Raw genomic sequence first — 15842 nt, 5'->3', positions numbered from 1 at the left:
GTTTCTCAAGACCAGGGACCTACGTGGCTCTACTCTACTCTTTTCTACTCTCCTATTTTACTCTTCCTTTTTAGATATTTAGATATATGTTAGTATACTAGCATAGTCCCACCTTAGAATTGGAATATAATATATAACAGGGGTAGGCAACCTGTTCCAGGAAGAGCCATGAGGGTGCAGGTTTTCTTTGCAGCCGCTGACTCCACCAGGTGATTTTACTGATTAATATCACTTTGAGCAGATGGAATCAGTTAATCAGTGAAATCACCTGGTGGAGTCAGTGGCTGCAAAGAAAACCTGCACCCTCATGGCTCTTTCTGGAACAGGTTGCCTACCCCTGATATATAAGATATACCTTACTGAATTTTCATGGATGCAAGTGGTGGAAATGAGATTCCACCGTTGGGTATCTGGGCTTACACTCCTGGACAGGGTGAGAAGCTTGACTATCTGGGAGGGACTCTGAGTAGAACTGCTGCTTCTTTGCATTGAAGGGAGCCAGCTGAGGGGATTTGGGCATCTGTTGAGGATGCTCCCTGGTCCTCTTCCTAGGGAGGTCTTCCAGGTACTTCAAACTGGGAGGAGGCCCGGACAAATTATATTTCCCAGCTGGCTTGGGAACACCTCAGGATCCATTAATAAGAGTTTGAGGACTTGCCCAAGGACAGGGAAGTGTGGTACACAGTAAATTTTGCTGAGTAAAATTTACTCTGCTGGGATAACATTTGATCCCAGTCTAAAAAGAGTAAAAAAAAAAAAACACTCTATTGTAGAGTGTTGCTGACCGAACAGACCCCCCACCCACCCTGCCTCCACTGCGTATGCGTCATTTTGAAGCTCAGCAGCTCCTCTGGACGAACTGTCTCCACCCAAAGCGATCAAATGGATTAATGGGATTATTAACCATCAGATGACAAAGGTAAAACCTCTTAAGTCATTCTAAAGTCAGTTTTAAACAGAAACGACGTCGATTTAAGCAGGAACGAGGCATTAATCCGTGACGCTTTGAAATGACGGATGGTCAGTGAACGCAACAGCTAGCAGCCCATATAGCTGTGGTGCTCTGATTGCTTCCTCCATCTTTTCTGATGAAATAATGCTGAATTCATGTGGAAATGATTGTTGTACAAAAGCTTCAGATATCTGTTGCTGAGATAGATGATGACTGCTGTGCAGTTTTAAGCAGAAACAAGGTGCTAATCAGTGAACCGCGGCTGATGACACATGCGCAGTAAAGGCAGGGTGGTCTGCAACACCGTCTAGTCAATGCAAGAGGTTTTACTCCAATAAGGGCCCCTTCACAGATAGTATGAATAAGTACAACTCAGGGCAACTCACGGCGGAACAGCTTGTATGAGCAAACCAGCTGCTGTGAAAATTAAAAAAAATAAAAATTACATGACACCCACGGGACCGCCCTCGTCGGAGTCCCAAGCAGTACACCCACGGCTGTATAGCTTGGGACTCCGGTGAGGGCGGTCGCATCTCCTCCTCTCTCCTCTATCTCTGCTCCAACCTCCAAAGTCTCTACTTCACCAGGCTGTGAATTATTCAAACTATACTGAATTAATCATGGAATTGATCAGCTGGTCTCTGAATGCTGTTGACACCATTTTTTTTTTTTACAAGAAGATCAGGGCCGGGGGACCCTGCGTGCCCAGATGGAACTTACCCTGCGGGCTATGTTCTCGACGCCTGGGAGACTTGGCGGGTCGCATGCTTTCTGCCTTTCTCTTTGGAGGATGTCAAGGATTTATTCATATTTGGATTCATAGTAGGAGGGCTGGTACTTATTGGCTTATGTGCTGCCCTGACCTACCGGAAGATTGGCAAGATGGCTGCCGCCAAAACCACGACCCCTCACTTGTCCATCATGAATTAATGAATGGGGAAAGGCGATGCATTCTCAGACTGCGTTAACCCTTGAACCCTTGGACAACATCTCGGAGCAAATGCGTGCCTTGCAGGAGAAGATTTCAGAGGCCGGGGAATTTTTCATAATTGGGTTTTGGTTTGTTCTTGTGAAGCTAGAAAAGTGTTTTCACTGCTCAACCACAAACACGGCAGGCTTATCAGCCTGTCAAGGATGAAATGCCCATTGTTTATCCTCCAGAAGAACTTCTATGGCCTTGGGAAGATTGGCTGCCTCCTTATCTTTCTTACTCCAGTACACAAGGACTCACACATGGACAAAGACTGAAGCATGTTCTACTTTTTCCCTTTTACCTCACTTCCTGTCCCCCATCATACACCCGATCCCGGCCACCACTCACGCCACCTCTTCCCCTCTGGGGGCTACACAGTTTTAGCTGCAGCAGGTCCCCGTTCCCCCCAAGCTGGCAGCGGCACGACTCCAGTTGCAGCGGCTACCACACACTCACATCGCCTCAATTGGAATCACGAACTGTTTCATGTTTAGGGCACATAAACAATGTCAAATATATATGTGTTGTCTTAATTCTGATGTGTGCCATTATTATGATAAACAAGTAATAATTGTGGATAAATTGCTGTTTATCTGTGGAAATGTGAGTGTGGACGTAATATCATTGTTGTTGCACTTGTAATGACAATGACAATAAATCTCATCTATCCGGATTCAAACCTGCACTTACCAAAAGCTCTGATTGCCAGTCAGAAACTTTACCACTGAGCTACCATCACTGTCCTGTAAAAGGTGCGGAAAAGTGCCTGATATCAAGAAGGACATGGAAGTATTAAAGAAAATACACACCATATAAAAACACTGCATTTTATTGAATCCCTCTTATCACAGACAATACAAGTATGATCCATCTGTTCCTGTGTATGAGCTGTTTGGTCTACAGCCACCGTGACCAGAAAGCTTCAGAAAATGAGCAGCTGAAACAGAAATTTTCCTGCAGTCACCTGAGCTACAGAATGCAGATATTAAAACTTGAGTAGTTGTTGTCTATTCAGCTGTTCCCATATTGTTCGGGGTCACCACAGCCGATACAGCCAGATCCGCATCGTTATTTGGCATATTAGAACTTGAGTAAATATTGAAAATAAAAAAGAAACATGCACATGAATGTAAATCCTTTTTGTGAACAATGCAAGTGCAGTTTAATGATGTGATATTGTTATATCTGCTGTGAGTTTCTAACAGTGCTGCTTGTACTCTGAAATCTTAATGCTGGATTAATTCTTAATTCTGTTGCATTCCTATTTCTTCCTCATTGACTGTGATCCAGATTGACCGCGGTGAGTTCCAGCAGGAACCTGTGCTGAAGCAGCTGGAGGTGCTCCAGGAGGAGGAGAAGGAGTTCCAGCACATCAAGGTGGGCGACTGCACAACAACATTCAGGTCAAATATCCACTTTTCCCACTTTTACTTATTCAGGGAATTTGCACAGACAGATACTGATTTGTTTTTTTAGGCCAAAAATCACAGTTCAGGAAATACAGTAAAACCATCATTGTATAAACTGGATAGCCACACTCACTGTACAAAAGCAAACATCCCAATGTTTTGTATGGTTTTCCATGTAATAAACACTGTATATAACAGATTTTTTTTATTATGGATTTTCGCTTAGATCGGACAGAATGTCCTGTCTGATTGCAGTGCATTTTCATTAAAAACCCCTCATGTACCGGAGAGAGCAGTCTGGACGTGCACAGTAACAGAGGTACAAAATGAAGTTCAGCACTGACACTCACTGAGTCGAGGAAATTGGGTACCATATTTCGGTGTTTAAAAGCTTGGCCATTTATTTTTTTCAAACCGTGCACAGACACGGGACCTAAATGAGGTAGGGCGTCATTCAAGGCTGGTGATTATGAACAAAATGCTCTGGAGCCTGAAGCACACCTGCTAAATGACGGACACTGCAAAAAGTTGTGATTTGTCACTTCTACATTTTCACCCCTTCCTCTCCCGTCATATTTTAATAGTTTTTGCATTGCATCCTGATTACATTTCAATCATGTATAAAATACGTTTTGCTGAAAAGTCCGCAAATAATACAACACAGAGTCAGAAAAAGATACTCAAATGACCCACAGTTCATGGAGGACATTGTAAATACAGCACCACTGGTTTAGAGGTTGATGATTGTATAAAGAAGTGGAGCTTGTTGAGGGACAAAATAATCCAGAAAACAGCCACTGTTCCTGCGCGCAAATTGCATAAAGACATGACAGAGAACTTTAAAAGGGACATGCGCACTTCAACATCATTGCATGGCCACGGAGTTACAGAGCTGCAGAAGCATAAATCAGGCTTTAGAATTTTAAGGTACCACTCTGCAGCAGACTTAGAAAAAAGATTGACTCAACCAGATGTAATCTTTTTAATGCACATAATGCCTGACGCTTATTTAAAGCAGGCATTTATTTTTTCAGGCGAAGTTTTGACCCGATCATTAAATCGGGTGGAAGGTTCTGATTCAAGGACTGGCATTTAAAATAAGCCTATTTGGTGCTGGAAATTCCTAGTAGATTGTTCGGCACCTCCTGGCTGTAACTAGTCTGTTCTACACATATGACGGATTTTGTCCATTTTATACATATAACAGATTTTGATTATAACGGGCAAAATTTGCTGGTCCACCTGAATCCATTATATGTGAGTTTTACTGTAACTGTCAGTACTGTAGTTGTCATCTGTTCCAGTTAACTTTTAGAAAATGGACCCATATAAGGATGAAATGATTGCAGAGTCCAGACAGAACGCTCAGTCTGGTTCCCAGACAGTCTCTTATTACGAGCCTTTATAAGTTTAAAAAGGAATTATTTTTGGTGGTTTTACAAGAACGTTATGTTGATGAATTCATTATTATTTTTTATTATTTATTATCTTTATAGCTTTAAGGCACAAACCTGCACAGTATCCAAGTGTTTACACCCACACACAGTGGTGGCGTGTAGCATATGTCCATGTCCATTTGTGAAGAAAATAAATCAGAGTTTTGAGCCGATATAGACAAAACATTTTGGAATGATTGAGGGTGAGCTGAGGAGAAAGTGATTTGATTTGGATAAAAATCTATTAAATGTCAAGATGACAAGGCAATATCAAAATTTTGGGACAAAGTGATCCAAGAACTTTCAAAAAGAGCTGAAGGATCAATGCTTTATATTCCACAACTTACAGCTAACCTTCACTTCCTGTAATTGCACACAACGTCACCAATCTAAACATTAGTGTTTTTCAAATATTTAAGGATAAGTTTTTTTAATTATACAAAAATCAGAAGGACTTAAAAAAAACTTGTCTCCTCACTGAATTAATACTCACCCCCCCCCCATTAAACAAGACTTCAGGTTTGAGAGATTAAATTGGACATATATTTTCTGTCCCAACCAATGTTCTACTAAATCCTCTGAGCAAATAAGTAGAAAGAGAACAACATGTGGCCTGTATTGGCCCATAGTAGCTCTAAAAGGATGATGATTGGAGTCTGGTTGAAGTCTGGTTGCTCTTCTCTACTCAGATGTGGGGAACCAAACATTCGTCAGTTTATTAAGACTGGAATTAGTGAGGTCACCTGCTGACACTCATCCACACGCCTCCACATTTTGTTGTCTGACAAGATCTTGAGTGCCCCTGAGGTTGGTTGGTTTGTGAAGTTGTCAGTTTCATCCTCTCTGAGATACTAACAAAAGGGGAAAAAGGATAAAAATCTACCTTTTAGTATATTAATGCAACTGTAAATACACCAAATGCTTTTGTACAAATAATTTGTGAAATGTCAATTTTTGCATTGTCAGAGGTGAAAAAATTTGTGTGAAGCAAGGACCACCAAATCACTGTTAAGCTTTAAAATGCCCTAAAAAATACCATAACAGCAAACAATAGAATCAATATAACAGAACATTATAGTTTGGTGGCCAATTGGGACATCATCTTTAATATGTGGCTTGAAACCAGTTTTTATTTTGATGAACATCCTGATTGTGTTTTGAGGTCATCAAAGGAACCCAAAAACATTGTTTATATGTATTCAGTCATTCATTTTCTAAACCCTCTTTTTCCAATTAATGGTCACAGGGGAGCTAAAGCCAGTTGCAGCAGTCATTGGGCGAAGGTTGAGATAGATAGATAGATAGATAGATAGATAGATAGATAGATAGATAGATAGATAGATAGATAGATAGATAGATAGATAGATAGATAGATAGATAGATAGATAGATAGATAGATAGATAGATAGATAGATAGATAGATAGATAGATAGATAGATAGATAGATAGATAGATAGATAGATAGATAGATAGATAGATAGATAGATAGATAGATAGATAGATAGATAGATAGATAGATAGATAGATAGATAGATAGATAGATAATTGTCATTACAACAAGTGCAATGAAATTTCTTCACACCCAGTGACAGACAAAAATATAATTGCTCCACAATTATTACAAGTTGAATGTAATAATGGCACACATCAGAATTAAAACAACCATACATGATTGTTTATGTACGCTAAACTTTAAGACAGTCCGTCATCCGAATTGAGGCAATGTGAGTGTGGGGGGGGCGCAGTAGCATCCTGTGCAGCCATGGGGCAGGAGGGGGGGAGCGTGCGTCATGTGTGATGAGATGACATGAGATGAGTTCGTATCAGTTTCTCTCAGTGTGTGCATAATGTCTGGAGTTGCCTTGACAACATCAGACTATAGGAGAGGGCAGAAGATAAGAGGGCAGCTGAAAGGTTCGCCAAAGCCGTAGAGATTCTTCTGGAGGAAAACAGCGGGGTGTTTGACCTTCGGAGGCCATGTTTAGGGTTGAGCAGAGAAACACATTTGCAGCTCCACTGACCGACCAAATTCAATTTATGAGTATTCCCTGGTCTCCGACATCTTCCTTTGCAATGTGTACATTTGCTCCAAGATGTTATCCAACTTATGTCTGAGTTCAAGGGATAACACAGTCTGAGACTGCATTTCCTTGCCCAACTCATTAATCATGACGGACAGGTGAGGGGTCAGGGTTCTGGTAGCAGCTGTCTTGCCAATTCTCCAGTAGGTCAGAGCAGTACATAAACCAATAAGCACCAGCCCTCCCACAATAAAACCAAATATAAATAAGTCTTTGACATCCTCCACAGAGAGTGGTATGAAGCATGCAATGCTCCACTTCTGCCAGGTGTTGAGAACATAGCCCGCAGGGTAGGTTCCATCTGGGCATGCAGTGTCCCCCTAGCCCTGATTTCCTTGCTGAAAAAATGGTGTCAATAGCATTTAGAGACCAGCTGATCAATTCATGGTTATTTCAAATATAGTTTGAAGAATTCACAGTCCGGTGAAGTGGGGACTTTGTAGGTTGGAGCAGAAATAGAGGAGATAGAAGGAGATTTGACCACCCTCGCCGGAGTCCCAAGCACATAAACCCTGGACAGGCCACGTCCATCGCTGGGCCACATATAGACGGACACACATTCATACTATATTGTTGTGACAAGGTACACAGTCTGAATGGGATGATGGCCATGGAGATAGAAAACCTACATCCAGGATCAATCTAGAGATGCCTATGTGTGGATTTATTTAATGTAGGAATGTTGTTGCACACTGACAGACACATGGTGTTAAGGTTTGGCGGGACTGAACCCAAAAATGCAGACACTGACCACACAGATGTAGGGAAAAAAGTCAATTTATTTATCATATGCTGGTGATTCCAAAGGTCAAGAACAGTCCAAACAGACAGGAGCACAGGATGAGAGTCAGCAGCAACACCAGGGCAAGCAAACACGAACAACACAGGAAAACCAAACTGACAGGAATGTGATTAACCAGGAAAACCCAGCAACTGAGAACCACACTGTGACAAACTTAAGTAGTGACACAAAGATGAGCAGATGAGTGACAGGTGCTGTGATTGGGAATGTGAAACAGCTGGGATGGCGAACCAGTGACAGAGACATGCCTACAAGCACGCACATGGGGGCTGACAGAGACAGACTGAAACAAACCACAAACATCACTGAGGGTGAGTTGAACCTAAAACACGTAAAAAAATAATCAAACTAAAGGGGAACCACAACGTAACTAAGTACAATAGCAAGGAAGAATGTCTAAAGTGTGTAAAACAGGAAAACAACATGACTAACAGATGCAGTAAGACACGGACAGGGGAGAGACCACAACAGATGGCCCTTGACAGATCCTTAGCCTCATCTGATGTCTGGGAAATCCCAGACAATCATGGTCTGAGGACCTGCTGCAGCCTTCACAGCCGTTGGGTTACAAGCCATCACCTCCTCCACTTGATTCACAGTTGAGGACTTCTTGTTTTACTTGGGTTTTGCGTCCAGAGTTCCTGTGGGGCCTTCATGCTTACTTTAGCAGCCACAGGGCAAAAAAGGTCCCCACCATATTTCACCCAAACATATTTGACCTGCTACCCAGGTGTCACCACATGGAGGAGGGGTTGCAATGCAATTCTTAAAAATCTCTGCAAATTCTTATGTTTCTATCTGCTCTCAGGACAGCACCACTCCTCCCACAGACCAGAAGCATGGGCACAGACAGACAGACAGACTTGATCTGATATATCTCCAAGTGTTGTGACAATCCCCTTTATTAATCTGCTCTGTTAAATATATAAATAATTTGCTATTCCGGGCCAGACTGAGCCAATCAACCACACATTTGCATGTTTGCTTTTAAAACTGACTGTTTAGTGTTTAAAACAATCCAGCTAATGAACCAAGAAACAACAAACCCTGGAACAAGTAAAAACTGCTACATATAGAAACCGAATGGAAAAAAAAATGCCATTGCTTCACACACACACAAAATTAGTCACACATCAAGACAAAGATTTTACTTTTGTGACGCTTAAATCAGACTTTGAGCAACCATCTAATGAAGCAACAAACAGACGTGGGAGGAAAACATAACCTCCTCGGTGGCGCAAATGAAATGAAATCTGACAAGCAAGAACTTAATGAAAAGCATAGCTGCAGGAGTACAACAATTCATGGAAAATAGAGCACAGCAATACCAGGCATCAAAGGGAGCAATTAATTTTGTCAAAAGGCTTGGATTTAAAATAATTTTTAATTGCTTTTTAAATGAATTGGGATTCCATGTCTTTCTAAAGGTTTTGGATCATTTATTCTCGATGCAGCAGAGAACGTGGAAATTCTTGCAATCAAGTTTGTTAGTGGTTTTGGAATGACTTAATACAAGTTTGACAATTGAAGTGACAGAGTCTGAAAGTAAAGAGGTTTGTTCAGGATACAATTAAAAATGAAAACAACAACAGCAACACCACCAACAGAGAGGCACATTTGGTAACAACAGATAAAAAAAATAACAGTAAGAATTCTTGTGTCAAACACATCCTCAAAAAACTATGGCTGTACAATCTTGAGTTGAAGCAGTGAAACTGATTGAATTATGAGAGTCAGTGTCACGCTGAGAGCTGAACAAAGAAGAAAACTCTTTGGTGGAAAAAAATCAAACAAAAATGGAAATTCTGAAGAGCTACACTGTTCGCAATGAGGTCGGAAGACAGTGACGTCACCAAAGATACAGTATTCTAATCAGATCTGTCTTAATGAAATCTCTACAAAATAAAAGCCCATACATTTAAAGTAGTCAGCTCGATGTGTGTTTGGTCTGCCATCAAAAATACCAGCTACTGCCTGAAGTGTGTATAACCCCAATTCCAGTGAAGTTGGGACATTGTGTAAAATGTAAATAAAAACAATGCAATGATTTGCAAATCCTCTTCAACCTATATTCAGTTGAATACACAGGTGTAGGTGGAATTCTTTCCTTTCTTTCTTGCTTGATGTACGACTTCAGTTGTTCAACAGTCTGGGGTCTCCGTTATCGTATTTTGCGCTTCATAATGTGCCACACATTTTCAATGGACGACAGGTCTGGACTGCAGGCAGGCCAGTCTAGTACCTGCACTCTTTTACTATGAAGCCACAGAATGTGTCTTGGCATTGTCTTGCTGAAATTAGCAGGGACGTCCCTGAAAAAGACGTTGCTTGGATGGCAGCATGTGTTTGCTCCAAAACCTGGATGTACCTTTCAGCATTGATGGTGCCATCACAGATGCTGGCTTTTGAACTTGCACTGGTAACAATCTAGATGCTGTTTTTCCTCTTTTGTCTGGAGAACACGGCGTCCATGATTTCCAAAACAATTTGAAATGTGGACTCATGAGACCACAGCACACTTTTCCACTTTGCGTCTGTCCATTTCAAATGAACTCAGACCCAGAGAAGGTGGCTGTGTTTCTGGATGTTGTTGATGTTTGACTTTTGCTTTGCGTGGTAGAGTTTTAACTTGCACTTGTAGATGTAGTGATGAACTGTGTTAACTGACAATGGCTTTCTGAAGTGTTCCTGAGCCCACGTCGTAAGATCCTTTACACAATGATGTCAGTTTTTAATGTAGTGTCACCTGAGGGATCAAAGGTCACGGTCATTCAGTGTTGGCTTTCAGCCTTGCCGCTTATGCGTACAAAGTTCTCCAGATTCTCTGAATCTTCTGATTATATTATGGACTGTAGATGATGGAATCCCTAAATTCCTTGCAATTGAACGTTGAGAAACATTTTTCTTAAACTGTTGGATTATTTTTTGTCACGCAGTTGTTCACAAAGTGGTGATCCTCACCCCATCTTTGCTTGTGAACATCTGAGACTTTTGGGGATGCTCCATTTATACCTGTCATGACACTCACAATTAGTGTCCTCAGTTCCCAAACACTTATTGAGTGTCGTTAGAAGGAAAGGTGATGTAACACAGTGGTAAACATACCACTGTCCCAGCTTTTTTGAAACGTGTTGCAGGCATCCATTTCAAAATGAGCAAATATTTGCACAAAAACAATAAAGTCTATCAGTTTGAACATTAAATATCTTGTCTTTGTTGTGTATTCAATTGAATATAGGTTGAAGAGGATTTGCATATCATTGTATTCTGTTTTTATTTACATTTTACACAATGTCCCAACTTCATTTGTATTGGGGTTATATATCAAGGAGGTGCATAACATCATGACACACAAAGGAGGGCCAACACACAGCATTGTATGAGCACTGTACTTACCATATGTTCTGGAGTATAAGTGATACCTGTTAAAAATGCCTCTTGAGAAGGAAACACGCATATATAAGGCACTGGAGTATAACTCACCATTTTGCAGTATTTTCAGCTCCTTAATTTGAGATTCTTGTGCATTGTTGCAGTGTATGATTTTGTAGTCTATTTCCTTTGAAAGTTCTAAAAAACAATAGAATTTTATTATCAATATCAAAAGTGTGACTTTTCGATATATAAGTTGCACCAGACGATAAGGACCTCACAAACTAGTCAAAAAATGTGACATATACTTCAGAAAATACGAGTCATGTATTATGGCAAACGGTGATGCCGGTAACGCGTTAACGCGTTACTCTAATCTGACCACTTTTTTTAGTAACGAGTAATCTAACACGTTAATCTTTCCAAATCAGTAATCAGATTAAAGTTACTTCTCCATGCCACTGTACGTTACTATTATTTTTCATTGTGGGTCGATAGCAGCATTAAACTTGGTCTGTGGGCAGGAGGTCGGGGTTCGACTGAACTGCCCACTTTAAGCGAGCTGTGAGCTTTTCATCCGCGTTTTTTTGCAGCTGCTCGACTCGTCCTCACCTCTTAAAGCGCGGTGAAAACAGCACACCTGCACTGAGCTTTACGAAGACATTTTTATACTTTTTTCCCTCCTTTATTTAGAATTCTGAGCTGAGCTGCTCCGTATCGTCTCGTTAAAAACAGCTGATCCTCCGCGACGCGTCAACAACTAACACTATTTTCCACTCAAATGCACCTAAACTCTCTTTCTGAGGACCACATGATGTGAAAACGCAATAAAACTTTCTTACCTGTAAATCTGGTCATGTTTTCTGCATAAATAAATGTTATCCATTCTTTGTGCTCAAACGCCAAAGCAGGGGCGAATCCAGATGGAATGGGGGCGTGGGGCAAGGATGTGCCCCCCACAACACCCCTAGATTAAAGGTCCAGTTTTGAAGCCGTTTTTTACTACAACTACTAATACTGCTTAAAATAATAATAATTTCGACAAGTAAAATGTTTAGAGAAAATTTAAATGTTAGAAAAATGTTAGAATTTAATAGTTACATTTATAAACAATGTAGGTTTGAAATTGCAAGTTTTACTGTTACAGTGCTGTCAACAGTTAAATATGAGGTCAAGAAAGAGGTCTTTATTTTACTTTTTATAAAACAAGTATTTGTTTTCATTGAAGTCAAGAAAGGGTGACTATAAAGTAAGTTTTGGCAAAACAGGTATCATTGTCATGTTGACGTGGGTTGTTGTCGGCAGCTGGGGAAAGTAACTAAAAAAGTAACTAGTAATCTAACTTAGTTACTTTTACAATTGAGTAATCAGTAAAGTAACTAAGTTACTTTTTCAAGGAGTAATCAGTAATCAGTAATTGGATTACTTTTTCAAAGTAACTGTGGCAACACTGATGGCAAATATGACAGGTTTCAACAAGTTACCAGATTTCTATGTGTGGAGTGCATTGCTGTTCCCTCCCAACATTGTTATAGTGCAATATATATGGTGGCTTAGTGTTTAGCACTGGTGCCTCACAACAAGAAGGTTGTGGGATCGATTCCCGGCCTTTCTGTGTGGAGTTTGCATGTTCTCTCCATGTCTGTGTGGGTTTCCTTCGGTTTCCTCCCACAATCAAAAAGACATGCTTATTTAGGATCTGCTCCTTTGTCTGCCCCTGACCAAGGCAGAGTCTACATCTGGAGTTGGTCCATGGGCGCCGGACTGTGGCTGCCCACTGCTCCTAGTGGTTGGATTGTGTCTACCTGTAATTAGGTTGGGTTAAATGCAGAGGACAAATTTTGTTCTATATATATATACACACACACACACACACACAGTAGTGTTCAGAATAATAGTAGTACTATGTGACTAAAAAGATTAATCCAGGTTTTGAGTATATTTCTTATTGTTACATGGGAAACAAGGTACCAGTAGATTCACACAAATCCAGCAAGACCAAGCATTCATGATATGCACACTCTTAAGACTATGAAATTGGGCTATTAGTAAAAAAAAAAAAAAAACAAAAAAAAGCAGAAAAGGGGGGTGTTCACAATAATAGGAGCATCTGCTGTTGACACTACAAACTCAAAACTATTATGTTCAAACTGCTTTTATAGCAATCCTGTGAATCACTAAACTAGTATTTAGTTGTATAACCACACTTTTTCATGATTTCTTCAAATCTGTGAGGCATTAATTTTGTTGGTTTGGAACCAAGATTTTGCTCGTTTACTAGTGTGCTTGGGGTCATTGTGTTGAAACACCCATTTCAAGGGCATGTCCTCTTCAGCATAAGGCAACATGACCTCTTAAAGTATTTTGACATATCCAAACTGATCCATGATACCTGGTATGCGATATATAGGCCCAACACCATAGTAGGAGAAACATGCCCATATCATTGCACCACCATGCTTCACTGTCTTCACTGTGAACTGTGGCTTGAATTCAGAGTTTGGGGGTCATCTTACAAACTGTCTGCGGCCCTTGGACCCAAAAAGAACAATTTTACTCTCATCAGTCCACAAAATATTCCTCCATTTCTCTTTAGGCCAGTTGATGTGTTCTTTGGCAAATTGTAACCTCTTCTGCACGTCTTTTATTTAACAGAGGGACTTTGCGGGGGATTCTTGCAAATAAATTAGCTTCACACAGGCATCTAACTGTCACAGCACTTACAGGTAACTCCAGACTGTCTTTGATCATCCTGGAGCTGATCAGTGGGTGAGCCTTTGCCATTCTGGTTATTCTTCTATCCATTTTGATGGTTGTTTTCTGTTTTCTTACACGTGTCTGGTTTTTTTACATTTTAAAGCACTGGAGATCATTGTAGATGAACAGCCTATAATTTTTTGCACCTGTGTATAAGTTTTCCCCTCTCCAATCAATTTTTTAATCAAACTACGCTGTTCTTTTGAACAATGTCTTGAACATCCCATTTTTCTCAGGCTTTCAAAGAGAAAAGCATGTTCAACAGGTGCTGGCTTCATCCTTAAATAGGGGACACCTGATTCACACCTGTTTGTTCCACAAAATTGACGAACTCACTGACTGAATGCCACACTACTATTATTGTGAACACCCCCTTTTCTACTTTTTTTTTTACTAATAGCCCAATTTCATAGCCTTAAGAGTGTGCATATCATAAATGCTTGGTCTTGTTGGATTTGTGAAAATCTACTGAATCTATTGGTACCTTGTTTCCCATGTAACAATAAGAAATATACTCAAAACCTGGATTAATCTTTTTAGTTACAAAGCACTACTATTATTCTGAACACTACTGTATATATATATATATATATATATATATATATATATATATATATATATATATAGATATATATATATTCTTCTTCGTCTTTTGGCTGTTACCATTAGTGGTCGCTACAGCAGATCAATCATTTCCATCTCACCCTGTCCTTTGTATCTTCCTCTGTCACACCAACCACCTGCATGTCCTCCCTCAGCACATCCATAAACCTCCTCTTTGGCCTCCCTCTTCTCCTCCTGCCTGGTGGCTCCATCCTCAGCATCCTTCTCCCTATATACTCTGGCTCCCTCCTCTGTACATGTCCAAACCATCTCAATCTCACCTCTCTGACTTTGTCTCCAAACCGTCCCACCTGAGCCGTCCCTCTGATATGTTCATTCCTAATCTTGTCCATTCTCGTCACTCCCAAAGAGAATGTCAACATCTTCAGCTCTGCCACCTCCAGCTCTGCCTTCTGTCTTTTTGTTAGTGATATATATATCCATCCATCCATCCATTTTCTTCCACTTTATCAGAGTCAGTTCGCGGGGGCAGCAGCTCAAGCAAAGCAGCCCAGATGTTCCGATCCACACACACACCTCCCCCGGCTCCTCCGGGGGAACCCCAAGGCATTCCCAAGCCAGCCGAGAGACGTAGTCCCTCCAACGTGTCCTGGGTCTTCCCTGGGGCCTCCTCCCGATGGGACGTGCCCGGAACACCACTCCAGCGAGGCGTGCAGGGGGCATCTGGAAAAGATGCCCGAGCCACCTCAACTGGCTCCTTTCGACGTGGAAGAGCAGCGGCTCGACTCCGAGCTCCTCCCGAGTGACCGAGCTCCTCACCCTATCTCTAAGGGAGCGCCCAGCCACCCTGCGGAGGAAACTCATCTCGGCCGCTTGTACTCGCGATCTCGTTCTTTCGGTCATGAGCCAAATCTCATGACCATAGGTGAAGATCGGAATGTAGATTGATCGGTAAATCAAGAGCTTTGCCCCCCTAGTCAGCTCTCTCTTCCCCACGACGGTCCGACCGCATCACTGCAGATGTTGCACCGATCCATCTATCGATCTCACGCTCCATCCGTCCCTTACTCGTGAACAAAACCTCGAGATACTTAAACTCCTCCACTTGAGGCAAGGACACTCCACCGACCTTTCCGGTCGAGAACCATGGCCTCCGATTTGGAGGTGCTGACCTTCATCCCAGACGCTTCACACTCAGCTGCAAACCACCCCAGTGCACGCTGAAGGTCCTAATTTGACGAAGCCAACAGAACCACATGGTCCGCAAACAGCAGAGACGAGATTCTGTGGTTCCCAAACCAGACCCCCTCTACACCCTGGCTGCACCTAGAAATTCTGTCCATAAAGATAATGAACAGAACCGGTGACAAAGGGCAGCTCTGGCAAAGGCCAACGTGCACTGGAAACAGGTTTGACTTACTACCGGCAATGCGAACCAAGCTCCTGCTGCGGTCGTACAGAGCCCGAATAGCCCTTAGCAAAGGACCCCGGACCCC

At 41.5% G+C, this 15842-nt stretch overlaps 1 protein-coding gene across 1 annotated transcript in view; it reads left to right on the top strand.

Annotated features, from left to right (window-relative positions):
- The window catches only part of kirrel3a (kirre like nephrin family adhesion molecule 3a), a 657736-nt gene that overhangs the window by 623612 nt on the left and 18282 nt on the right, over positions 1–15842 (top strand). The window contains exon 15 of the mRNA XM_034177743.1: positions 3216–3302. Coding sequence (XP_034033634.1) covers positions 3216–3302 — 87 coding nt within the window. The remainder of the gene's footprint in view (positions 1–3215; positions 3303–15842) is intronic.

This window comes from Thalassophryne amazonica, chromosome 9 (genome assembly GCF_902500255.1).
Source record: "Thalassophryne amazonica chromosome 9, fThaAma1.1, whole genome shotgun sequence".
Classification (NCBI taxonomy): Eukaryota; Metazoa; Chordata; class Actinopteri; order Batrachoidiformes; family Batrachoididae; genus Thalassophryne; species Thalassophryne amazonica.
This window is presented reverse-complemented; position numbering and strand designations above follow the sequence as displayed.